This window comes from Carassius auratus, chromosome 39 (assembly GCF_003368295.1).
Source record: "Carassius auratus strain Wakin chromosome 39, ASM336829v1, whole genome shotgun sequence".
NCBI classification, from domain to species: Eukaryota; Metazoa; Chordata; class Actinopteri; order Cypriniformes; family Cyprinidae; genus Carassius; species Carassius auratus.
The window spans coordinates 10,865,664-10,890,717 of record NC_039281.1 but is presented as its reverse complement, the minus strand read 5'-3'; the positions used below and the strand labels follow the sequence as shown (position 1 = coordinate 10,890,717).

At 36.7% G+C, this 25,054-nt stretch overlaps 2 protein-coding genes, 1 non-coding gene and 1 pseudogene across 8 annotated transcripts; 3 read left to right on the top strand and 1 right to left on the bottom strand.

Annotated features, from left to right (window-relative positions):
* The first annotated feature begins 426 nt into the window (after positions 1 to 426).
* LOC113058153 (60S ribosomal protein L39) lies at positions 427 to 1,642 on the top strand. The gene is made up of 3 exons (XM_026225829.1): positions 427 to 532; positions 759 to 862; positions 1,431 to 1,642. Exons 1-3 carry the CDS (start codon positions 530 to 532, stop codon positions 1,477 to 1,479), a joined length of 156 nt encoding a protein of 51 aa, XP_026081614.1. The 5' UTR covers positions 427 to 529; the 3' UTR covers positions 1,480 to 1,642.
* On the top strand, positions 978 to 1,112 carry LOC113058173 (small nucleolar RNA SNORA69). The gene has a single exon (XR_003277937.1). It is a non-coding gene; the product is annotated as a small nucleolar RNA SNORA69 (small nucleolar RNA).
* A 787-nt stretch (positions 1,643 to 2,429) lies between the features above and the next one.
* LOC113058035 (ankyrin repeat domain-containing protein SOWAHD-like) lies at positions 2,430 to 4,393 on the bottom strand (annotated as a pseudogene).
* Positions 4,394 to 5,191: 798 nt separating this feature from the next.
* On the top strand, positions 5,192 to 24,721 carry LOC113057891 (septin-6-like). Of its 6 annotated transcripts, none has more exons than XR_003277894.1 (11): positions 5,192 to 5,297; positions 7,019 to 7,133; positions 9,624 to 9,819; positions 10,757 to 10,943; positions 12,460 to 12,621; positions 14,645 to 14,741; positions 17,733 to 17,901; positions 18,198 to 18,330; positions 18,563 to 18,753; positions 20,123 to 20,184; positions 21,187 to 21,829. XR_003277894.1 is itself a non-coding variant. In XM_026225465.1 (11 exons), exons 1-10 carry the CDS (start codon positions 5,253 to 5,255, stop codon positions 20,467 to 20,469), a joined length of 1,299 nt encoding a protein of 432 aa, XP_026081250.1. In that variant the 5' UTR covers positions 5,192 to 5,252; the 3' UTR covers positions 20,470 to 20,511; positions 23,363 to 24,721. The 6 variants fall into 6 exon arrangements, 5 of the variants coding, with proteins under 5 accessions (XP_026081250.1, XP_026081249.1, XP_026081248.1 ...); XM_026225465.1 differs by lacking the exons at positions 20,123 to 20,184; positions 21,187 to 21,829 and adding exons at positions 20,466 to 20,511; positions 23,363 to 24,721; XM_026225464.1 differs by lacking the exon at positions 20,123 to 20,184 and adding an exon at positions 20,466 to 20,511.
* Positions 24,722 to 25,054: the final 333 nt, after the last annotated feature.

Here is a 25,054-nt window from a genome sequence, read left to right as displayed (position 1 = left end):
GCTGTACAAAAAAATTATATATATATATATATATAACAACGAAGTAATAAAATAAGAGGGGGATAATTTTTCTTGAAGAGATTCATTGCTTGAAAGGATGTCATTATCCCACTTTTCTTAATTTATGTAATTAATTTTACATTATTTTAATAAGTGTCTTTGGAGGGCTAATGATGTTAACATGGGTGACACATAAACTGGGACATGGTTTTTGTCTATTAAAAACTGAACATATAAAAACTATCTTTTATTATCATATGTTACTTCTGTTAAATTGGTAACACTATATGTAAAATACATGTACAGAAAGCAATGGCTCTAATAACACCTCAAAACGCAGAACTGCATGCAAAATCTAATTTTCAAAAGCGAAGTATACCCAAGAGCTTGTGCTCTCCGTGGAGCCACTGGGGGTCGCTGTGACGTGAAGGAGCGGCTCGGTTCGTGACTCGGATATACAGTGCTGCATTACCCATGGTTCCTTCTCTTCGACTACCGCCATAGTGGTGAACGGATAGCGAGCTCCGAGATGGTAAGTGAAAATCATAAAACATCCTTACACAGGTAGCTGTTCTCCTCTACATCTCTTCGTTTTTGTATATCAGTGGAAGTTCTTAGGTGATGGGATGTAATATTTGAGTGATTAATGTTTGGTGAGTAATAAAAGCATAGCTCGTATTTCCCCGTGAAGCGTCGCGGGATGATGAACTTCAGCCACCGCAGACTGTCTGACGGCGTGCCTCACATTTGTGTTTCAGGCGTCGCATAAGACCTTCAGAATCAAACGCTTCCTCGCTAAGAAGCAGAAGCAGAACAGGCCGATCCCACAGTGGATTAGGATGAAAACGGGCAACAAGATCAGGTATGTTTACATGGTTATTGCCGCTGTAACGAACACCGCTGAGGTGCACCCGTAGCTACAGTCTTAAAGTGGCTGTAGTCCTTTTTTCTGCTTCTGTAGTTCATAATAGCCAAGGAAAGCAGGACGCAATTACAGTGCTAAATTTTGTGGGAGTACTGTCATTATCCTGCTAAGAACATCCTTCTGCTTTGGAGTCATGAGTACTGTCATCTCTCATATGACATGTGAATGCTCTATGGTGGAGACACCTTTCATTGTATCATAATTATATTTTTTTACATTGAGGATGTGCACATTACGCTACTTTGCTTATCAGTACTTTGACTGGTTGCTGCTATAGTGTTAAAGCGTTAAATTGATGTATGTGGTGTTTATTAAACTACATTTTGATGAGACATATGCTTGATGTTTTTTGATGTTTCAATCCCTCTTATTCATAATTTTCTTGGCTGCACTGTTTGTTTTGTTGCACAGTGCAGTTTACTGCTATAGCCTAAAGGATGTAGTGTAATTGATTTTAATGGGTGTTTGCCTCTGTGATGCTTTATCTTTGCAAATCTCTCTGCAGATACAATTCTAAGAGGAGACACTGGAGAAGGACCAAGCTGGGCTTGTAAACACTCGGTTTACTTCAGCTTCCCCCTCCGTCTGTTCCCTGCCAGGACCACCAACTCATCCAGAGCTGGAGAGAAGCCATGCTATCAGGAACAGCAGTCTCTCTTTGTACAGATATTCTGGTTATGTCCTTGCTGAACAATAAAAGATTTGTCATCAAAGAAGTATTTGTATCCTCCTCTTTTGTTAAAATGGGAAAGTTTACATTTTCCTGTGGCTGGATTTGCAACAGTTTTTTGTGCACAAAAAACAGAATTACTGATAAACACTTTTATTGGCTTTCACTGAGCCTTTATTTCTCAAAGGATACACTTCAGTTTTTATCTATCTAGACATATGTATTTGTTTTTCTGCAGTTCTTAAAAGTTTTAATATTAAATAAAGTCCTTTTAAAAGGCATTAATTTTTAGCAGGAAGTTATAAATTCATAGTCTACCAAATGTGACTGCAAAAAAAAATTATATCCCAATATCTAAACATAAAATTTTTAATGAGTATGAATTATTTTCAATATTTTGTCTCTTTCTGGCTCCATTTGGCATGTTTTTGGTCTTGAATTTGTAAAAAGAATTTGTTGCTTTGCAGCCTGAAATGAAGAGGGCCCCAGTTTTTGTTTTATCCAGCTGTATTTGACATCCACGTGAAAGATATAATGCTAACATATAGAAAAAAATAGCAATCACTGAGTTGGAAAATAGGATCAACTTCTTTTTCTTTAATTACACCTGTTAGTCTGTTGGGGTATGTCTCTGCTAACTTTAGTTTAAAGGGTAATTATTATTTTCTATAGCCACTGTGTGTGGTGTAAGTGTGTGTGTGTGTGTGTGTGTGTGTGTGTGTGAAACATTGGTGTTAAGTTCCTTGCAACTCTGTTAATTTCAAGGATTAAAATGCATCAAATAATACAACAGCACTGTTAAGAGGTGCCACATTATTAACCATACATATTTTGTTAAAGTAGCAAATTTAATTTTTTTGACAATGACCTGAAAACATGGTTTTGGCAAAGTCTCAGATATTTTTCAAACAGACCAACGTTGTATAACAGCCTCTTAAAGGATGAGAATCGCTGGCGTGTGATTCCTCCTGAACCGTCCACCTCGACTCTATCTTCTTGAGTATGGTCTTCATCCGGCTGTGCTTGATTCGCACTGTTGTTCACATTTAAGTACCCCTACAGAGTGTTCATCATCCCAAGCTCCCAGAAGCTCCTTCATTTCTATAGGTGCATTGCTTCTGAGATACTGCCATGCTCTTTTCCCACTGTAGTCCAGGACATCTATATTAGCACTGAATGCACCGACCAACGCTTTCACGACCGTGTACTGGTTATGCATGGAAGCCACATGAAGAGGCGTCAGACCTCCACTGCCTCTCAAGTTCACATTCACTGAGAGCCCCTCTTTTTCTGCATGCCTGAGAAGCTGAATCAGCGTCTCGTCCTTTCCATTTTTTGCCAACCAGTGGAGAGCTGTAAAACCACTGATAAAGTCTTTTCTGTTCAATAAACTGGGATCCTCGGCGAGGAATTCCAGCATAGTTTCATAATTTCCATCCACAACAGAAAGCATCCACGCGTGCTCCATAGGATCCAAAGCCCAGAACGCGCCGCTGTTCAAAGTGTCTCCATATGGTGCCTCCTCTGCTTCTGACGATTCGTGTTTGGATGATAAAATGCTTGACAATCCGGATTTATTATTCAAAAACAACTCTTTCAAATACTTCTTTCGCATGGAGGGGGTGAGGGAGCCCTTCTCCAGTTTATCGACTGATTGTCTGCGGGAGGCGCTGCTGCCGCGTTCCTCCAGCTGTTTGTGAAATCTGGATCTGCGCGAGGAGGCGCTGAGCGCAGGAGACACGGGTCGAGCACCATGTCTTGACAGTCGCTCCTCGAGATTCGAGCGGAACTGGCTTGTTATCCTGCTTTTAGGGGAATCTGAAATCCTTACATTATTGCCTGAAGCGTCACCGTCTGAATCTGTTGGATCTTCTGAGGGCAGAGCTGCATCCCCCACAGGTTCATCATCACAGTGTTCCTCACAGCTGATGGGACCACTGCTGTTCCCCTCATACATACTGGCGGGTCCCCGGGAAGTTTGGCTATTTACTTAGATAAGATCCAAATTAAAGAGGCTTACATAACCTTAGAAAACCATCGTCCTCAGTCACTTCTCTTTACTAGCCTTTAAATGTTCAAATCTGGGTAGGGGAAAAATAATATAATATTCGTAGATTAAATATTATAGCCTAAATACGTGTCTTCATAAGAATAATAACAAAAGATTAATAATGAATAATCTAAACATGTTTCTATTTAAGAAAGAAACAACAAGCATGACTAGTTTAGTTTTCTCTTGGTAGGCTAAAGAAACGCGCTTCTTCCTCATTCGTGTTCCTCTTTTTACACTTGCTTTTAAAACAAAAGATTCACACTATGAGTATTTTACATGATCACATTTTTAAATATATATAGGCATATATATATTTTATTCTTTAAGCCCGTAGTTTAGTCTTTTACGTTTTCATGTTTGAAAATTTTAAAATTCCGTCGAATGTTATCATTTTATGTTCTCGTAAAGTTTTACGAAAACTGTGTTTGATTGATGAATGTGAATGCATACCTGTCTCTCGGGTGAATCACCCGGTGCCGGATCACCTGTTGTCCGCACAGCTCTTCAAAGTAGCCTAATTCAAGCCCTCTACACTCATTTCTTGCGGATTATGAGGCTTCACAGATCTCTGAACGCTAGTTTAACGACAGTTTCTCCTTTCTGAGAAGCAGAAAATGTTTTCCGTGAGCTAATCGAAACTGTTCGAGTGTGTTTTTCCTCACAGTGGCCATTTCCGACGTCCAATCCCTCCCCTTAATAAAGTCTAAAGTTCAAATACCACTAACTAAATCAACACTTGTCTTCAAACCCATGACACTTACACTGATGGAACCCAGAAGGAAGTTAAAATAGAACCTTTTTTTCCTTTATATATAAATAGCCTCTCTCTCTCTCTCTCTCTATTTACGTATTATTTTTGCAAAGTCAGTCCTGCTTAATTCAGTATGAATTAGCCTAGTATGAAGGTTTACTAGCTTATTAAAAATGTTGCGACAGTTTCCAAATAAATCATCTTCCAGCATTTTATGACTAGGCTAGTCATACATACATATTAAAATGTATAGGCTAGTAACGTAATGTAAACGAGTCAAATGAAATTATGAAAGCATAGAGAACCTAAATCTCTATGCTTTCATAATACTGAAGAAAATATATCGTTCGCGTGGACATAAAAACTTACGCATGACATTCAAATAATAGGCTACAATTAAAATAAAATGTTTTGAAATGGGCTTTGGAATATTACTTTTAAACATTTAACCCTTGTGACATATTTACTTCGTAACTTGCTGAAATATTTAATATTTAAGACATATTCTATGAAAAGTGTACCTTTTACGCCTTTCAACACTTTACTACTGTTAGTTGTTGGACCTAGAAATACAACGGTATGAAAAGGACTATACCATTTAATTAAATAGTGGGCATAGTATAATGGGATAATTTGATTATCATGATTGTTTTGAGTGTTGTAATTAGTAAACTATGTGTATTTTGGTTATACGTTCATTCGTATACAATTACAATTAAAAAAACTGTGCAATTCCTAAAAAAATAACACACATCGTCATGGCGTCAGTAATGAATGGTACAGTCCATCGTATCTGAGATCGTCACTGTAGCTTCTCTCTGCGTGCGTGCTTGTAGTTTCCTGTGAAGGGTTGATGCAGGAGATAACCATGGCGGCCACTGAGATAGCGCGACAAGCGGTAAGAGCACTGTTTTATTACAAAGATGTGCTTTGGGTTTACCAAACTGGACTGGCGAATTGGTACCAGATATTTTAGCGGGTGCGACAATTATAGTAGAATCCAGTAGGTTTCGATATTCGTGAACGTAGATAAGGGCCCATTATCAACAAACTGATACACAGTTACAATTAATATTTAAACGCCAGTTATTTTTTGTGCACACGATTAGAATATATGATCAAATTTTTTTACACATTATACAGTTATCTCCCTGCAGCCGTTTAGAGGGAAATGGGTTAAAGTTGAGGGCCAACAATAACGCACGAAACCCACGGTTTGAAGTGACCACGGATGATGCATTTTCACAAACAACGATTAAAAAAAACATCGTATTGTATTAAACGGCAGTTTAACTGGCAGTTTAATATAATTGTTTTGTATTTTAAATTATATTAAATTCGAGCGCGTCTAGTGCCGTTATATTTAGTTGCATTAGCATCCTTATATCTCCTCGGCACGATGGGCGTTGTCTTTCATGAAGTATTTCGTACATCAATGTCAGAAACTGGCATGTTAACCAATTGCAGATGTATTTTGCAGAAGCTTGTGTTTTCTTCACTCTGACGTCGCTAATGTGAATAAGTTACGTAGCTAACATGAGGCAGCAGGCTCGAGACTGAGCTCAAATTCTGTGAGATATCATAAATGACTTCTATATCAGTCTTTACTACACAAACCAGATGTTTGAACCAGTATGTTCTGGTTACAGAGCAGCCAGTGGGGTGTTTCAGTCATGATGACCCCCCTTTGGACTCCTTACGGTTGTCTGGTTTGAGAATGTTGCACATGTGGGTCAGATTGTGACTGTTTGTTCAGTCAATAAGATACTCTCACAGTCCGACTTCTCCTAGTTGCCCGTTTTGCAGTTAATGAAATGTGCATTTTATGGTTGTTGTTATTCCTCAGTAATCCTCATAACAGAACTGATCATTTGTGCTGATTGGTTCTTGCTGAAATAGATGCACTTTTGATGACCATTAGTTTTTTGATGTTCATTAGTTTTACTTAATGTCTCCATTTGGATGATGGAACTTTATTGCATTAGACCTGTGCTGATTGAATGCTTACTCTTCGTTTTATTATTTTAGCAGAAATCAGATGATTTGGCACATTTGCTCTGCTCATCGCTTAGGTCACACATATGCAAACACCCACACACACACCAAAGGATATGCTGTAAATGTGGTCAAAAGTCTTTTCTGGCAGAGTTTGGGCAGGACAGGTGGCAGACCTGGGTGAACAATGGTAGAGGAAGTATTGAAGTATGGCCTAAATTTGACATTTGTGTTATGCTATTTACAACAACCCCTTTGCTTTATAGGTATCTGTTACTTAGTAACGGTAATATTCGTCTGTGACTGCAACAAAGTTTACAGGTCTGTCTGCCTGAATGTGGTTTCAGCAGTTGAGATCAGACAGGAAAGAGGAAGTGCATAGAGCTGAACCTTAGAAATCTGCACCATAGTATTAGAATTTGTCAAAGATCTTGCATAGTGTCTATGAGGTTCATGCTATTTACTTTTACTTACTTAGTTGATAATGTTTCTTTTTTTTTGCATCCTCATAAATGAAAGTGCTTACAAAGACTAAGCATTGCTTAGAAACTGTGTGCAAATATGTTTTGGTGACAAGTCATCTTACTTGTTTAATTCATATGGTTTGCTTTGTTTTATTTCTAGGGAGAGGGTGCACGTGCCGTCCCACTCTCTGGTCATGTTGGCTTTGACAGCATGCCGGATCAGCTGGTCAACAAGTCCGTCAACCATGGCTTCTGCTTCAATATCCTCTGTGTGGGTGAGTGTGTCATGTAGGAGCTCCTTTTTTCCTTGAGACGAAACTAACCATTTGCTCCAGTGTATGTCACACCCCTTCACTGTGAAGGCAAACTCATTCTGTCCTGTGACCCACTTACTAAATACTGATGCACAGATGGAGAGCAGTTGCAGGAACTCACAATTTGGTTTCATTCGTACCCTGATTTCATGTGTGGCTTGCTAACTGTAGGTTAGACAATTTCTGTTCTCAGTCAGAACAGTTAAAAAATAGTGGAAATAATCTTTAAAACATTTAGTGAAATTGAAAAGAAAAAAAAAGTGGTGTGACATACAGCCAAATATGGTGACCCATACTCAGAATTCGTGCTCTGCATTTAACCCATCCAAAGTGCACACACACAGCAGTGAACACACACACACACCGTGAACACACACTTGGAGCAGTGGGCAGCCATTTATGCTGCGGCGCTCGGGGAGCAGTTGGGGGTTCGGTGCCTTGTTCAAGGGCACCTCAGTCATGGTATTGCCGGCCCGAGACTCGAACCCACAACCTTAGGGTTAGGAGTCATACTCTCTAATCACTAGGCCATGACTTCCCCTGTTCATTTAACATGGTCAGTAAAAAATTGTCCAAACATACCTTCAAGGGGAAATAGACTAGCCTGTGTCATCAAATCGGTCCCTGTATGTTGTGATGATGAAAATGTTATGGGAGTCAGTCTTAGCAAGGTGTGTGCATGTGTGTTAGTTTGGCAGACAGACTTCCTGCTGGATTCTCCTCTTGAATCCGGGTGGTGTTTACTGTTGTTTAGTTTTGGTTAGTGCTGTTGAGTATTTCAGTTCAGTGTTGTTCATTGTCAAGTTGTAAAGTTGTAGTTTTTCTGAAATCTGTGACAAAGAGGGTGATGTTCACGCAAAGCAACAATGCATTTTGATTAATCAAAAGTGGGTAACTTAGCCTAAACCTGTATGTGAGTAACAATTCCTAAAATAACTTACTATATTAACCGGTGGCATACCAGGAAAAAAGTATTTCTGTAGGTTAAACAGTAGAGCATGGTGCTAACAACACCACTTTGATTCCTAAGGAATTCTTGAATCGATAAAATGTATATTTTAAATGCAGTGCAAGTCATTTGTGTCTGCTTAATAGATAAACACACAAAACATAACTAGTATGTTTAATAAATGAAATAAAATCAACAATGTAGTATACTATTTTTGCATGGTGATTTATTAGTGAATTTACATTTATAGTAGACCAAGTTAAAGATATAAAATTATGTTTGAAATGGACTGCAATAAAGACAAATATTTTTAATCATTTAAATTACATTTATTTATGATCAGGTTCTTGATCATACTGTCTTACAAAAACAAAAGTGTGAATGCAGTTTTGGGTCAGTATTTAACAATACTATTGAAATGTGTTTGTAAAATCAACAGTATGGTCTTTATAGCAAACTGTGAACCAGGCAAATGATGCTGTTCCCCTCACCAAGAAGCCATGTGCCAATAACACAAGTAAAATTCTAGCTGAATGTTGTGCCTGTGATAATATGACGTCTTTATGCTTTGGTATTCACTTTGCCTTTTGAATTATTTATACGAAGACATTGTTTCAGATTCTTTGTTAGTGTCCCCTAAAGTTCAGGGCATCTGCCAGGGCTTTTATCCAATTTCTGCTAAAGCTCTAAGGAGGTAATGTCAGTGTAAAGGGAATTTGGCAAGTGGCAAGAGACTATTGTCAAGCAGGTCCCTCTCTCCTCTCTTCATTCCTGATCGTTTAGGTTCAGCTTCAATGCTCCGGGTTTTAGTGAATGCTGAGTGCTTCGGAATGCTGTAAATATCATGTCGTCATTATCCGGAGAAAAGAGGAAATGCTTGTGAATATATAACCATCAGCTTTGATCCCATCAGTTATGTGAAGTTTAATTTAGTCAAATTTTTGGATGCGTTTTGATTGTTAATGCTCATCAACATTTGATCTATGTTTAAAATCGGTGCTTTATTTATAGGTGTCAGACGAGGCTTTTTGCTCATGCCTGTTATGAGGGGCCTGTGGGAATGGGAGTTTATGAAGAAATGGCAAATGTGAGCCATCCATATAATTAACATTCTGGTGGTGTTGCATGATGTCCATTTCTACTGCGCTTGTGGTTGTTAGGAAAGCAAGAATAGGACCTTTAGGCAGACTGAGCCAGGATTGCTGCATGGTTTTTAGACTTTAACACACCGGTTATGTGGGTTAAAATCTGAAGTGTATGCTTCAGCTAAATAGTGTACTTGTGTATTAAATCTCACGCGTGTAATTTTGATGTTGAAAATTATTTCACCTATTTCTATTTGATATGCTGAGTACAGCTATAATACAGCAAACTTTATTTTAATAAATATCCTAGACACCTTTATAGAAAAAAAATATTTGAGAATTGTTTGTACAGTATATAGTGATATTTTTTATGTCTTAAATTAAGAGCCTAGTAGCTTATTTCTGTGTTTCTTGCAGGGGAGACGGGTTTGGGAAAGTCCACCCTCATGGACACCCTGTTCAACACCAAATTTGAGGGTGAACCTACACAGCACAATCAGCCTGGAGTGCAGCTCAAGTCCAACACTTACGAGCTGCAGGAGAGCAACGTTCGTCTCAAGCTCACTGTGGTCAACACTGTAGGCTTTGGAGATCAGATCAACAAAGAGGACAGGTGAGATCTGCTTGTGATCAAATGAGGTTAAGTAAACTGATCCTTTAGCTACTTGATCCAGAGGCATAATCAGTCCCTATAGTGATCCATAATGTTAGTTATAAGCTTCCACTGGTACATTTGTCTTTGATTATTGGTAAAATCTACTTATAACTCGTTGGTTTTAATTGTCAGTTTGTGTGAAATATATTGTTATAAACATAATTATTATAAAAAGTATTATAACTAATATAAATGATAACTGATATATTAAACTCAGTCTAGTATGTTTCATAATAGATAATAAACCTCAGATAAGAAACCAAGTCTATGACTACAAAGAACATTGTGTTGGATTACTTTTTTTTAATTGCATGGCAATTAATTATTAGTTTTAACTGATAAATTAAAAGATTTACAGAGGATTCACTACCCTTTAAAGCCCCTGTTTATTTTGGGACCTCATAGTCTTTATGGCATTTATCATAAGAAATAAAAAAAACAATTTGTTGGTCCTGATTTTCTTGATCTGTCATGTCATGTGACACTTTTGTATGCAGAGCTCAATATAATTTAAAGGTTGGATGGCATCACGAAACCAGATATAACCCCACTTTCAGGGTTCTGATGCCGTGGGCTAAGAAAGTGCCAGTTGTAAAGGATTTTCATGGTGTTCAGATTTGACTGAAACCGCATGTTATTAAGCTGAATGGTTGTGACAAGCTTTATTTCGCCTGAAGATGCACTTTTGAGTTTAGAGATAGCCAACTATTTATAGATACCCAAACCAGTACTTTTTCCCCATCAAAGCTCAGCTCTGAGTTTATTTTACAGTTCTGTGATAAGCATCAAGCTTTAAACTCTTTGTAGATTAACACTTATCTTACTTGAGATGAGTGTGAAGTTTGTGTATTTCTTTTGGCCGTAAGTAATTCTTTTCATGTTTTTCATTGTTCAGTTACAAGTCTATTGTGGAGTTCATCGATGCTCAGTTTGAAGCGTACCTTCAGGAGGAACTGAAGATTAAACGCACCCTACACAGTTATCATGATACACGGATCCACGCCTGTCTGTATTTTATTGCTCCCACTGGACACTCACTAAAGTCCCTTGACCTGGTTACTATGAAGAAGTTGGACAGTAAGGTTAGTGATGTTTTTTTGTTTTGTTTTTTAACAAATGTCTGATCACACTGTTGACTGATCAGTATGACAATATAGTTAACGGTAGAAATGTGTTTACAGTATTTAATCCAGTAGACCATCAAAAATACATTACTTTTTTTTTTATTCTAGCTAAAATAATTTATCTTTTAACCAGTAATAATAATCACATTTCTATTGAACTATTACAAAAATAGGCTTTTATTTAACTTATGTCTGCTGTATATGTGGCTTAGCATTATTTACTGTTTTACTGTGCAGAGCAGTCAATTAATATGTGGGTTATTAAGCATTCAGCTGTTGGCTATGCCATGTTTAGTGTCATTGGAGCAGTGAAGGTCAGCTGTGTAATCCTGCATTGTTTTTCATCTCTATCCGTGCTGCACAGATTCCCTGAACAACGACGCTCTCTTAAATCGGAAGTTTTTTTTAAACCAGTTGCCTTGTATGTGTGAGAAGAGGTTCCAGTGTACTTGCACTGTGGTTTAACCTTTATTTAAAGTTCCTGTGCTTACCTTACAACTCATCAGTAGTAAATTACAGGAAACAGACCAAGCATAAAGCTAGTGGCCAGGCTACTGAGAATAGTATTTAGATGGTGGTGTGGGTGGCAGGAGTGTAAAAAATTGAGTGAGTGGGATCAGAGCACTCCATATGTGCACTTGTGTGTTAGAGAGAGAGTCATGAGTGGAGGAGGGGTGTTGATTATCACCCCCCCCCCCTCCCACTTATCCTGCATAGAGACTTGAGATTAAAGGAATTATTAATAAAAAAAAAAAGTCATTTACTCACTTTCACGTTGTTCCAAAACTAAGTCTATGAATTTTTAAAGGACATCCAGGCCATTTTTTCTATAGAATTAAATTGAGGCTCTCAAGGCTGAGGCTCTCACGCTTTAAAGATGCAAATGTTAATTTTTAGCTGAACTAGGCCTTTAAACACCCTCTCTGAATTGGTTTCAAAGTGAATGTCAAATAGCTGCATATGGTTAATTCTGTTCCAGTTTGAGCCAAGTTCAGATGTGATCAAGATGATTTTATGTAAGCTTTCACAGCGTTCTGTGGAGTCCATTTTGATTGCATTAACTGCTCCTAATTAAAGTTTTCCAAAGTGTAGTCTATTTGTGCAAATACATGTGTCAGCCTCTGCACTTGAATTAAATGAAGTCTTTTTTCTGCACTCTGTGTGCCATTTATTCCATTTGCTCAGGCATTGTAGGAGAGAAGATGAGTGTCCATATTTGTCTATGGACTATACTTGTTCTGAGGTTGATTTAAATTACAGTGTTTAGGTTATTATGCCTGAGTGGTTGAAAGTTAGTTGTCTGAAAGGGAAATATTTTCTCACTAGAGCTGTTTGGCGTTTTATACGCAAAGAAATCATCTGACCACTGCTGTCTTTTGTTGTCATCTTAATTCATGTGTATATAAATTGATTTAATTTCTGATTAAAGATTATTCCCAAATGCCTACCAAGCCTTTCTCCTCTTATGTTACAGGTGAATATCGTCCCCATCGTTGCCAAATCAGATGCCATCTCAAAGAGTGAACTTGCTAAGTTCAAAATTAAGATCACAAGTGAATTGGTGAGCAATGGTGTCCAGATCTACCAGTTTCCCACTGACGATGAGACCGTGGCAGAGATCAACTCAACAATGAATGTAAGTAACCAAAAAAAAAAAAAGTTTTCAGCCAAAACATTTTTGGTGGGACAAAGTCATTGAGCGAAAGGTTTGGTTTCATTAGAGCTTCAGTGATGACACTGAGTTTTGACTGTGTCTGTGTTTTACGTGTGCACACAACGAGGATAAACTACTCAGTCAGTGTTTAAACCATGGGAAAATGTCAATACAACAGCTTACCTCAGAAAAACCAATGTCCAAAACACATTAGTCAGCTGGAAGAAAACCTCTAGGGAGGAGAATTTTGATAAATAAATGCATATATTACATACTCATTTTATTTTTAATGTATGCTTGAATAAATAATTAAAATTACACAATAAATTAAATTTAGGTAGAAACATGAAAAGTCAATATAAGTGTCAAAATAAACACTTGTCTTAGTGCAACTAACTTCAGATCTGCTCTCTGAACTGTTACATACTGTAATGCCCAATAAAGCTGTTCCAATTTACACATTTTCTGTTGTCATACATAAAACAAATATGAATAGTGACTTAACACAACCAATTAATACTAGGTTAACCAGGAGTCACTCTCACTTTACTCCTGTTTTATAATTGCGAAATCGTCTGATTAAATTAACATGCAGCTAGACTAAAGAGCAACTAAATGTGGTGGTTTACATGCATATAACTACATGCAGCGCACTGCCTGCATATGAGTAACAAACTATGTGGATATTCACAGCCTATATTCATATTTATACAATGGCATGTGAAAGGTTTAGTATTTTTCATTAGTAAGATATTGTACATAAAAGATAAGGAAACACAATGCATTAAGAGACGGGGTGAAAACTTTTGAACAGGATGAAGATGTCAAAATTTTTCTTATGTGGTTGAAATATAATATTTTTCTATTTAGTACTGCCCTTCGGAAGCAACAGAAGATACTTGCATGTGTCCCGGAACACAAATTAAGTACAATTTACCTTGATCTTCAAATTCCAAAAGTTTTCACCCCCGGCTCTTAATGCATCGTGTTTCCTTCTGGAGCATCAGTGAATTTTTGAACCTTTTTTAGTAGTAGCATTGTAACTGCTGGAAAGGGTTCAAATATGCAAGAGAAGAAGAAACTGAGAAAACATCGAACTGAGGTCAGAAAATAGAGAAATTTGTAAAGTGGAATTTGAATTTGATCTTTCTGGGCGGGTGATTCATGTAGAGCTTATGAATGGGAAACACTGTAACATGATGTTCTTTTAATGTGTAGTAATAATTGCTTAATAATTATAAATATTGCTTATACAAAAAAGCAGGCCCTCTAACCCTAAAGTATTAATCGTTGGTGTGCATCTCATCCCACATTTTATTTGTTTCTGCTATGAGTGATGCCTGAAATTGTGCAAATAGTTGAGAAAAGGTTTGGCCTTTGTGTTTCTAAGTCTGAAATATAGTGACTGTTTGCTAAATAAGAGAAACAAAATGTCCACTATTTTTGTATTATTCGAGTACAGAAAAGATTAAGAATGATGCGTTCCACTTCCACTTGAAATCCTTTTACATAGAATCAATCACAAATGTACCATGTCATGTTTTGCTTGGAGATAACAGCCATATTTGATACTTCAGTGCTTGTCGAGTTCTCATTTCACATCACAGTTTAACAGTTTAAGTGATGAGAGAGTCCATATGGTGTCCAGCCTTCCTGTTTGTGTTTGCTCACAGGAAATGACAGCACAAAAGGAGAGGCATTCTTCTTCAGTGTACTCTCCCAACAACATGTTTTTTTACTGTGGGATAAACACACTCCTATCTTTTTCTCAGTGATTTTAAAGCCCCCTTTAGTCTTGTCTAGTAAATGTTGTCTTAACAAGGTAATTTCTTTCAGGGTTTTGCCATTGTGAGATGTAGTACTTAAGTAGAGAGGAGGATACTGTTCATTTATTTCTTAATTGAATGGATTTAAATATTGCATAATCAAGTTTGTTACTGTAAGAACTTAAAATAAAGTATTTCTGCTAAATTATTTGTTTGTGGGATTGTTTTGTGCTCTACAGGGTCATTTGCCTTTTGCGGTAGTGGGAAGCACTGAGGAAGTGAAGATTGGGAACAAGATGGTTCGAGCACGCCAGTACCCCTGGGGAACCGTCCAGGGTGAGTGCTGGTCACGTCTTCTAGAGGAAATGACACTGAGCTTTTCCCTCAGTTTGTCCCTGACCTCTTTGTTCAGGGCATCCAAACCCATTCCGTCCCTCCCTTTCTGTAGGACAATGACTGGACACTCTCATTCAACACACCAACCTCTTTCTCTCTTGCATTTTTTTTTCTCATCAGGGTAGCATGCTAATGTATTAGGGATGTGAGAATGAGACACTGAGCTGTAATTTCCATGTGACTTACCATTATGGCGCAACAGGAAAATTACATCAGTACAGCACAGACTGGTTGATGGCACCACAATTAAAATCCTTTAGTGCAACCCTGCCCCAAACTGTATTATATGTGAATATTATTTAATATTATATATATATATATATATATATATATATATATATATATATATATTATTTATATAATTTATTCCTAATGACAGCAGCCATTATTCTTTTCACATGATCCTTCAGAAATCATTCTAATATGCCAATTTGCTACTCAAGAAACATTTATTTTTACTGTAAATTGTAAAGAATTGTAGAATATTGTAATATAATATATATACAGTACAGACCAAAAGTTTGGAAACATTACTATTTTTAATGTTTTTGAAAGAAGTTTCTTCTGCTCATCTTCTGCATTTATTTGATCAAAAATAGAGAAAAAACAGTAATATTGTGAAATATTATTACAACTTAAAATAATAGTTTTCTATTTGAATATACTTAGAATAAATAATTTATTCCTGTGATGCAAAGCTGAATTTTCAGCATCATTTCTCCAGCCTTCAGTGTCACATGTAACATCCAGTCTATCATCATTTAGAAATCATTCTAATAATCTGATTTATTATGAGTGTTGGAAACAGTTCTGCTGTCTAATATATTTGATGAATAAAAGTTTCAAAAGAACTGCATTTATTCAAAAAAAAAAAAAAACTAATAATATATATTCTAATAATATATTTTCTTTACTATCACTTTTTATCAATTTAACACATCCTTGCTGAATAAAAGTATTGATTTTATAAATAAATACTGTTTTTTTTTATTCATCAAAGTATCCTAAAAAGTATCACATGTTCTGAAAAAATATTAAGCAGCAGAACTGTTTCCAACTTTGATAATGAATCATCATATTAGAATGATTTCTAAAGGATCATGTGATAATGATCCTAAAAATTCAGCTTTGCATCACAGAAATAAATGATAATAAAAAAAAAATGATTTAAAGTATAATAAATAAAAAATATTATTTAAAATTGTAATAATATATCACAATATTACATTTGTTTCTGAATTTTTGATCAAATAAATGCAGACTTGATGAGCAGAAGAAACTTCTTTCAAAATCATTAAAAATAGTAATGTTTCCAATCTTTTGGTCTGTACTGTTTATATTGGCAGTGGACTTTTTTCTTGTATGCAAAACAGGAACTACTGTACAATGATGTTCATATGTCACATTCAGTAAGCTGTATAAATCCAGCTCACTTAATTCACAATTTGTCTTGTCAGTCTTTGTTAAAGTGTGGTATGCTAGCCCTGATTTGATGCATCACAGTATAGCAGCAGAGCTCTGACTGTCATCAAGCTGTCTCTGTGACATCACTCTGAATCTCTCTCTATCATGAGGCTACAGGGCAGCTCACGTGATCTTGCTTAATTTAGTCTTCTGTAAGGGTGACCAGACACTGCCGCTGTGAGTCATGTGTTTACTTGTGATTCATGGCACATCGTTTACTTATTTAAAGGTCAAAGTCACATGGATTAAAACCATGCAGAAAGGGATGCATTTTCTATGCAAATTTATATCAGTGAGCTGAAAAAATCCTGTAAACTTAGATTGAGAGAAGGCCACAAGCCATAACTAGAGACTAGAATATCAAAGACAGCTGGTGATGATCTTCTTTGATGGGACCGTAAGCAACCACATAGCAGTGCACAAAAAAATGCTTGGAACACCTTAAAGGGATAGGTCACCCAAAAATGAAAATTCTGTCATGAATTACTCACCCTCATGTCACTCCAAACCTGGTAAGACCTTTGTTCACATTCGGAATACAAATTAAGGTATTTTTGATGAAATCCCAGAGCTTTCTGACCCTGCGTAGACTATGCAGGGTCTGAAAGCTCTTGGATTTCATCAGAATATTTTAATTTGTGTTCAGAAGATTTGGAATGATATGAGGGTGAGTAATTCATGACAGAATTTTCATTTTAGGCCGAACTGACCCTTTAACAACACCCTGGCAACCACCCAGAAAACCCCAGCACTGTGGCGCCTAGTTTTGCACAGACAAGCACCACTCCCGATTTCTTAATGTAAAAACATCTCTGTTTATACTGTTACAATAACAGCTGCAGGGAATGTTGGTATTGTTAATACTAGATCACAGCTGGACATTTATACACACAGACTGTTAAAAGAGCTCATGTCCTTGTGTCAGGGGTATGAAATGGAAGAAGGCTATGAAAAAAGTTTCATAAAATCAAGATGTTAAAATGTATGTGTTCCGGTGGCTCTGTGGTAGAGCTTTGCATTAGCAGCGCAAAAGGTTGCGGGTTCAATTCCCAGGGAACACATTAGGTAAAAAATGTTAGCCTGAATGCACTAAGTTTTTTTTGGTGATAACAGCATCTGCTAAATGCAGAAATTCAAGTCACCGTTTCTTATGAGCATAATTTTTTTTATCACATTATCTTTTTTTGACAGTTTTGCAAGATTTTTTTATTTTTAAATTGCTTAAAATGCACATGTTGTACCACTGTTACTTGGATAGTATAATGTCAATTACCCATCTGTAGCTTTTCCATAAACTACCCAGATCTTTAACTCTTAGACTTACTCCACCCTTGAAGAAAATGCAGTAATTAATGTGTATGGCATGTCCAGGAGGAATTTATTCCCATCTCCTTTCATATCTTATATGACTGTGGCAGTCATTGATGGGCATTTTCCATTGAAAGTCGTGTGTTTTGTGTTTTCCAGTGGAGAATGAGAATCACTGTGATTTTGTGAAGCTGAGAGAAATGCTGATAAGGGTCAACATGGAGGACCTGCGAGAACAGACTCACACTCGCCATTATGAGCTGTACCGCCGCTGCAAGCTGGAGGAGATGGGATTCAAAGACACTGATCCTGACAGCAAACCCTTCAGGTGAAGAGGGTCACAGTCACACCGAATGAACTGGAAAAAGTTCTCCACCACAACCTATGACAAAAACATTTATAGGGATGAATGGTAAAAGGGATAGTTCACGGTCATTCCAAATCCATAAGGCTTTGGTTCATCTTCAAAACACATTCAGATAAAAGATCCAAGAAGATTATAACGGCATTGTGAAACGAATCCATACAAACTGAGCGGCTTAATCTCAGCAGTTTAATAATTAATTAATTAAAAGGGAACAATCCCTTATAACAAATATTTTGTGTGTGGTTTGTTGTGTTCAGCCTACAGGAAACATACGAGGCCAAAAGGAATGAGTTTATGGGTGAGCTGCAGAAGAAAGAGGAGGAAATGAGGCAAATGTTTGTCCAGAGAGTCAAAGAGAAGGAGGCAGAGCTGAAAGAGGCAGAAAAGGAGGTTTGTTTGTTTTTTTGAAGACCGTAATGCATTTAGCCAAAATATTATTCACCGCTCTTGCAATACATGGGGTTCAGTAGCTGTATAGCTGGTCTGGTTCATACAATCAAATGCATCCCAACATTATAAAAAAAGACCATGTTTACTTCTATAAATTTGACTTTTTTTTACAGTAGATAGTAAAGCTTTGTTAGTTCCGTAACATACTGACTCTTTGGTGTTCATTTCACAGCTTCATGAAAAGTTTGACCGTCTTAAGAAGCTTCACCAGGATGAGAAGAAGAAACTCGAGGACAAGAAGAAGTCTCTCGATGATGAGCTGAACAGCTTCAAGCAGAAGAAGACCGCTGCTGAGCTGCTGCAGGCCCAGACCCAGCAGGCAGGGAGCTCCTCCACACTTAAGAAGGATAAAGAGAGGAAAAAGTAAGTATTGACCTCTCTACATGGTCCCTAACCCTCACAACCTTGCCTTCACAAGATACCAGAAGATCACGATGCAGGAGAACATGTGTGAACGTTTGTGTGTGTGTGTGTATGCATTTCACCGACCTCTCATGTAATATTACAAGGAACATTAAATTTAGGTAATGACCAAAACTAGTTTGGATGGAGTTGACCGTGCACTGATATGAAAACAAAGCTCTAGTTTGAGCATATACACTACTGTTCAAAAGTTTATATGATATGTTTTTTTTTTTTTAAGTTTTATACATTTTATTCAGCAAAAATGCATTAAATTAGATGTTAGATTTATGATAGATTAGGTTTGTTTGAAATAAATTCTGCACATTTTTTATTAAAAAATCACTCTATGAAACATTAAGCAGCACAGTTTTCTTCAATACTGGAAATGGTGAGTGTGATTTCACCAAGTACAACATGTTCCTGGAGCAACATTCCAATCAACCAATCAGATTTGAGATATAACTTTTCAGGAAATGTCAGTTTTAGGCTTACAAACAGGATTAGGTGCTTCTACACCCTTGTTAATAAGCCATCATTTCCCACTGATATTATAATAAATTATGGGTAGGGTTAGGTTTAGGGTTAGGTATTGGGTTATGTCTGTATTTTTGGACATTAATGTTGATTCAGGATCATCAAAAGATGTTGATCCAGGAACATGTCTGTCTTGGCAAAATCACGGGGACCACTGGAAATAAAAATCTTTCTTGAGAACTACATCTGCATATTATAATTATTTCTGAATAATCTTAGTACTGAATTATTAATACTGGTGACTGTAGTAATCGCTGCTGAAAATTCAGCTTTGCCATCACATAAATAAATTTCATTTTAAAATATATTAAATATAGAAGTCGTTTAAATTGTAATAATATTTCACAATTATACCGTTTTTACTATAATTTAATTCAATAATGCATCCTTGGTAAGCATAAGAGACTTCTTTCAACAACATCTTACCCACCCCCAAACTTTGGAACAGTAGTGAAGATACTCATATGGTTGTGCATTTATAATATAAAACATCCAGTTTATTTTTGTAGTATTGTTCAGCTGTATTTCAATTATGCTATGAAAACATATAGCATACTTTAATTGTGATCTCTTTACATTTCCCAGTCTGGTGTTTGGTAGTCTTGTATGAAAATAACTTGTTAGACGGTTCTATATAGTTATAATTATATATGCTATATAACTCATGGTATGAAATGATTACATTATTAACAGTACAATATTGCATTGCAAACACGCAAATGGTTACTAGTAATCAGAGCTCAAATAAATTGCTTCAGTAATGCTGGTAATCACCCATGATTGTGTCTTCAAGTTGATTTGCCTCAAGTTGATCACCTGACAATTAATTGGAAAGAAGACACTTGCATTGACAAGGTTTACTTTTTGTTGGTTTTTCAAATCAATCTCTTCTGATTTTAACTGTTTCCTCCCTCTTAAGCTTCTTGTATGTCCTCACAAGGCAGCAGTTTTCACAGCAACAAGATACTGAGGAAACACTGTTAACAATTTATATGAAAGCCAGAGAAAGGGTACAGCTTTCCTCAGTGCTCTTGCAGGGCAGGACATGTAGAGTATTCATTGTTTGATGTTGCATGTAAAGTGTCTTGTCTAGTTTGTGCACGTGTCATGTACGTCTCATCCATGCTGTTTTCCAGTTAACTCCTCACCTGTTCCCAGTCCCGCATGAGACACCTTATGCTGGTAAGGCTTTCAAAGTATCTCTTAAGGCACAAGCCCTCGTTCACACTAGGGAACTAAATTACAGGGACACATCTAATGATGGTGGATCATGTAGTTTCTGTGTTAAAGAGCTGCATAGTAATTACAGTTTTTCTTATTCATGCTTAAAAGTGCTGATAATGTGAAGAATGTCTCCGTGGCAGCAGCAGGGGATATTTTGTCACCAGAGGCAGGCGAGAGTTTATTGCTCTCTCTGTGTGATGTGCAGCCATCTGCCATCTGAATCCATAACAATCTGCTGTTGTTTGCACTCCACTGCTTTTCCAAAAATCTTGCACAAAAGAGCCTTTAATGGCTCGGCTCCTACAGCTGGGTCACACTAGTCCACCACTCAGCCTTAAAAATAATGTTGTTGTTGAGAGGGCTATCCCTTGCTTAATTGTAAATAACACAAATGTTAAAGTTTGGATATCTGGTTCATGTCATTACACAACAAAAGAGACCATATAATGAATTTTAACTGATACAAAGAGAGAACAATACTAAGCCTTACCACATACACCCCCTGCAACCGCTTTCATGCAATCATGTTTTAACAGATGCACGACTAACATTTTGGATCTTTTTTTAATTAATGTGTGAATACAACAGTGTAACCTGTAGGGAACAATAATCTCACTTCTCTCTCGTTTCCAGTTCAGGATTCCTGTAGAAAGTGCTCCCCCTGCCCGCTGTGAATGAGCTCTTCCCTCCTCAGTGTTCCTGAGCCATGCTGTTCCCATTCCCTCCCCCCCTCTCTCTTCCGTTCCCCCAGTTTCACGCATAATGCACCTAAGGAGGGATATTAACTGTGAATGGAATCCTTCTTTAGATGGTTTAAACTTTTTTTTTTTAAATGACATGCTATTGTTTCTTTTTCTTTGTGTAACTTGCTATGTTATGATATCATGATGATATTGCTTTGCTCTGCACGACTAGTGTTTGATTCAACTTTAACACGAGTGGCTACTGTCATGGGTATGCAGTAGTTGAGTACACAGGTTAAAATGGGACAAATCATATTAGTAGTATCGTAATTGTCATTAGTGTTATAATGGAAAGATTTATGAGCTGCTTTCAGTTCTGTCTTGCAGTAAGATTTAAGACATTTTTATCGTAGTTTCCAACAGAATGGTTAGAATTTAGGAACATTAGTAATTATTTTTTTGTCTCATTTTAGCTTATGCATGTTATACAGATGTTATACAACCGGTCATTGCTATGCTTGTATTAGTTTAGAAAAACTTTGGCACATTTCATCCAAATGTAAGCACATTTTTATAGCTTTTTATTTTTGTGACATTTTATTTTTCACAAAATATTAATAATAAAAAATAAAGAAACTTTTTAATATCGATTGCAAAGGGACTAATATTTGCATCAGTAATAAAGGGCATTCTTTCATAAACCTTTAAACTGTGCGCAAGTCATTGTGTATGAATATCAGACAATGTCATTCTACATTTTATTATTTGCACTATTCATAAAATGTTTATGCACTCGGGGTAACATGGCCAGTGTTTGATTTGCTTACTCTGCATTGAAAAATCTTGGTTCCTCAATTGATGCTTTGATTATTTGCTTTAGGGAGAAGCTGGACTTTCATGTTTGAAGCAAGGAAACTCGCTGCAGGAAATAACAGTTTCTTAAGTTGTAACTTATATTTTCAAAGCTATGGTTAAATATACCAGACTGTTCAGCAAAAAAAAAGTTGGTTCTGTGCTGGATGAGTGTTTTGTGTTGTATCTGGATGCTGGTCTTTCAACAGGTGGCATTTATGTGATTGATATTTATCACCTATTAACGCTTTTGCTCCCTCCAGTGTCCCTGCTCACTGCCGTGTGTGTATTTACTTTCCTTTGCAGTATTCCCTGGCTCTGCACAGAGTAGTATGGCTTTGATAAGGGACCAGGCCCAGACTCTTTGGTTAACCGGTAGCCCAAGGGGAGGCAGTGTGGACCAAGCTGTCTCATAAGTCACCTCTTGTATTTTGATTTTGGGCTCTTTCTGCAGCTTTTACTAACACTGTAATTATTGTGTTACCAAAACCTTTGCTTAAGGCTGTGCTTTTTTGCAGTGTATCTTTTGTGATGCTTTGTGTGACTAATATGCTTAAAGGGAATAGTTCACCCAAAAATATTAATCTGCTGAAACTTTAGTCACTCTCTGACCATCCAAGATGTAGATGAGTTTGTTTCTTCATCAGAACAAATTTGGATAGGCTAGCATTACATCACTTGCTCACCAATGGGTTCTCTGCAGTGAATGGGTGCCGTCAAAATGAAAATTCAAACGGCTGATAAAAGCATCAACTCAAAGTTTTCACCCATTCACTTCAGATGATCAATTGGTTAGTAAGTAACGTAAAACTTAATTTCTCCAAATCTGTTCCAGTGATGAAACAAACTTATCTACATGAAAGAAAAACTATTCAGCAAATGTTAATTTTTTGGGGGGTGGACCTTTTTTTTGTGCCTCTTCAGAGAGATGGGGAGGGAAAATGCAATCATTATAATCACTGTCCCAGTTCACCTGTTTTAGATTGGGTTTCCATTTGACCACGGTTTTATTAAATAGAGAATCCAAGATAAATGAATCCATGCACGTTCAAATTGTGAAGAGAGGATGCACTATGCATTTGAAGCAGGCCAGAAGGACGGTGTGTTCCATTCCGCCCGCATTCTGAATGCTTCATGCTTTTGGCTGGCAAAAGAAAAATCTGAGTGGACATTTTCAATTGACTGTTGTAAACTTGTCTTCCCACTGGTGCTGATGAGTTCAGTGGCCTCCTGATACTTTCTCTAATCTGCATTTGTCTCCTCTCTTCTTCTAGCTTCTTTTAACTCTGTCTTGGCCACCTGTTGGAAGAGGGGATTGCAGCTTCCACGAGAACTAAGCATCCACTCTTATCTTTTTCACTCCGTCAGCCTTGTTTGAATATTTTGATTGTTTTTTTTTTTTACTTTAATGCTGAGTGCCCTGTTGATGGCCTTATGTGGGCTTAACATGGTATTTTTCAACAAATATAAGCTGTTTCCTAATTAGGGCATGCCAAGCAGTCCCTCATTAGTATTTTTACAGACATCGTTTGCTGGTGACACCTGAGCCAAAGCTCTGGTAGAAAGGCTGTGAAGTGAAGGAAAGCTTTGGAGTTTTTAGGTCATATTTTATGTCTATGATTTTGCCTTGCAGTTTCTATCTGTTCAGTTAAACAATAATTTAGGTTTTTCATCAGTACATGTGTTTGTGAATGAACATGCATGTCCTCATCAAAATTAACAGTTTAACTGAGGAGCGAACGAATACTAACTTTTTTGCAAACACTATAATTTAGGTTGTGAATTAAGATGAGTAAAATAATCTGTAAGACTTTTTACAAAAAATTGACATGCTAGCTGTGAATTTTGAGAAAATCCAAAGAAAATTGAGCCCGAAAGTTCCTGGTTGTTAATGCATCAAAATGTGTTAAGAGAGAGAAGAATTTTAATTTAATGAGAGTCATTATTTGAAAGCATGAGCTAAATAAGCAAAATCTGAGAGGTTTGTATTGTATGTTTTGTAAACCCCTATCCATTTCAAGTCTTAAATAGCCAAACAAATTTTTATAAAATATAATCTTAAAGAATAATGAAGCACCTATTGAAATACCATGTAGGTCACATCCAGTGCCACTTTTTATATTCTTTATCTTCTGTTCTTTTGCATGCCCTGAACATATTTTTGTTCATGGAGTTATTCTTTGCTAAGACATATTTACTCTTTAAATGCTTACTTTGGACTATTTTATTACATGTATTTATTCCAGGTACAATGTGCAGTTATATTCAGTTTATAAATGTAATTTCCCATGTTCAGTCATTTTCAGATTTCAGTCATTTAATTTCAAATAAGATAGTTAAGAGGTACAGACAGTCATGCATAGGCTATGTGCAGTACATATAATTTCTAAGCACCTATTTTGCGTATCAATGTCAAGACATGTTTTAATGATTAATGCAATTATAGGACAAGTGACTGTTTTCTGTGTGAAACATTTTGGGTGTCAAGACTGGCCTAGATTTTTCTAGTCATCTCCAATGTTTTCCCTTTAATTTCAATACCCCCACCCCTGTAATACCAGAAATTTGTGAAATATTTAACTGTAGTAAGATTCCATGGTGTACATTTTAAATAAAACATTTTTAAAAACCGACACGCTACTTCATGATTTAACCTTCAAATAAAGGTTTATATATTGTTATTTTACTGCTTTTCTCTTCAATATGAGTTCAAATTTACCAAAAATGTAGATAACATTTAAAATATTATACATTAACTGATTTTCTGAAAACAATTAGTAATTGTAGGAAGAAAATGTACTGTTGGCCATGTTAAATTATTTCGCAATACTGACGAGATAAAAGGAAAATTGAGGATTTAAACGCGGCACGATTTTTTGGTATGAAAGTAGACAGGCTGTGTCTCAAAATCTAGTCAGCTGCCTATTAAGACAGCATCTCGGCAATCATTGTTGCGCTCAACCACT

What these genes read in the sequence shown, in the direction of transcription:
- LOC113058153 (XM_026225829.1), top strand. An exon ending in AAAACGGGCAACAAGATCAG is followed by an intron (nt 863 to 1,430) that starts GTATGTTTACAT and finishes ATCTCTCTGCAG; the next exon opens with ATACAATTCTAAGAGGAGAC.
- LOC113057891 (XM_026225460.1), top strand. Translation starts at nt 5,253, where the DNA reads ATGCAGGAGATAACCATGGCGGCCACTGAGATAGCGCGACAAGCG. An exon ending in CTTCAATATCCTCTGTGTGG is followed by an intron (nt 7,134 to 9,623) that starts GTGAGTGTGTCA and finishes TGTTTCTTGCAG; the next exon opens with GGGAGACGGGTTTGGGAAAG. An exon ending in AAGGATAAAGAGAGGAAAAA is followed by an intron (nt 18,754 to 22,394) that starts GTAAGTATTGAC and finishes TTTCCTTTGCAG; the next exon opens with TATTCCCTGGCTCTGCACAG.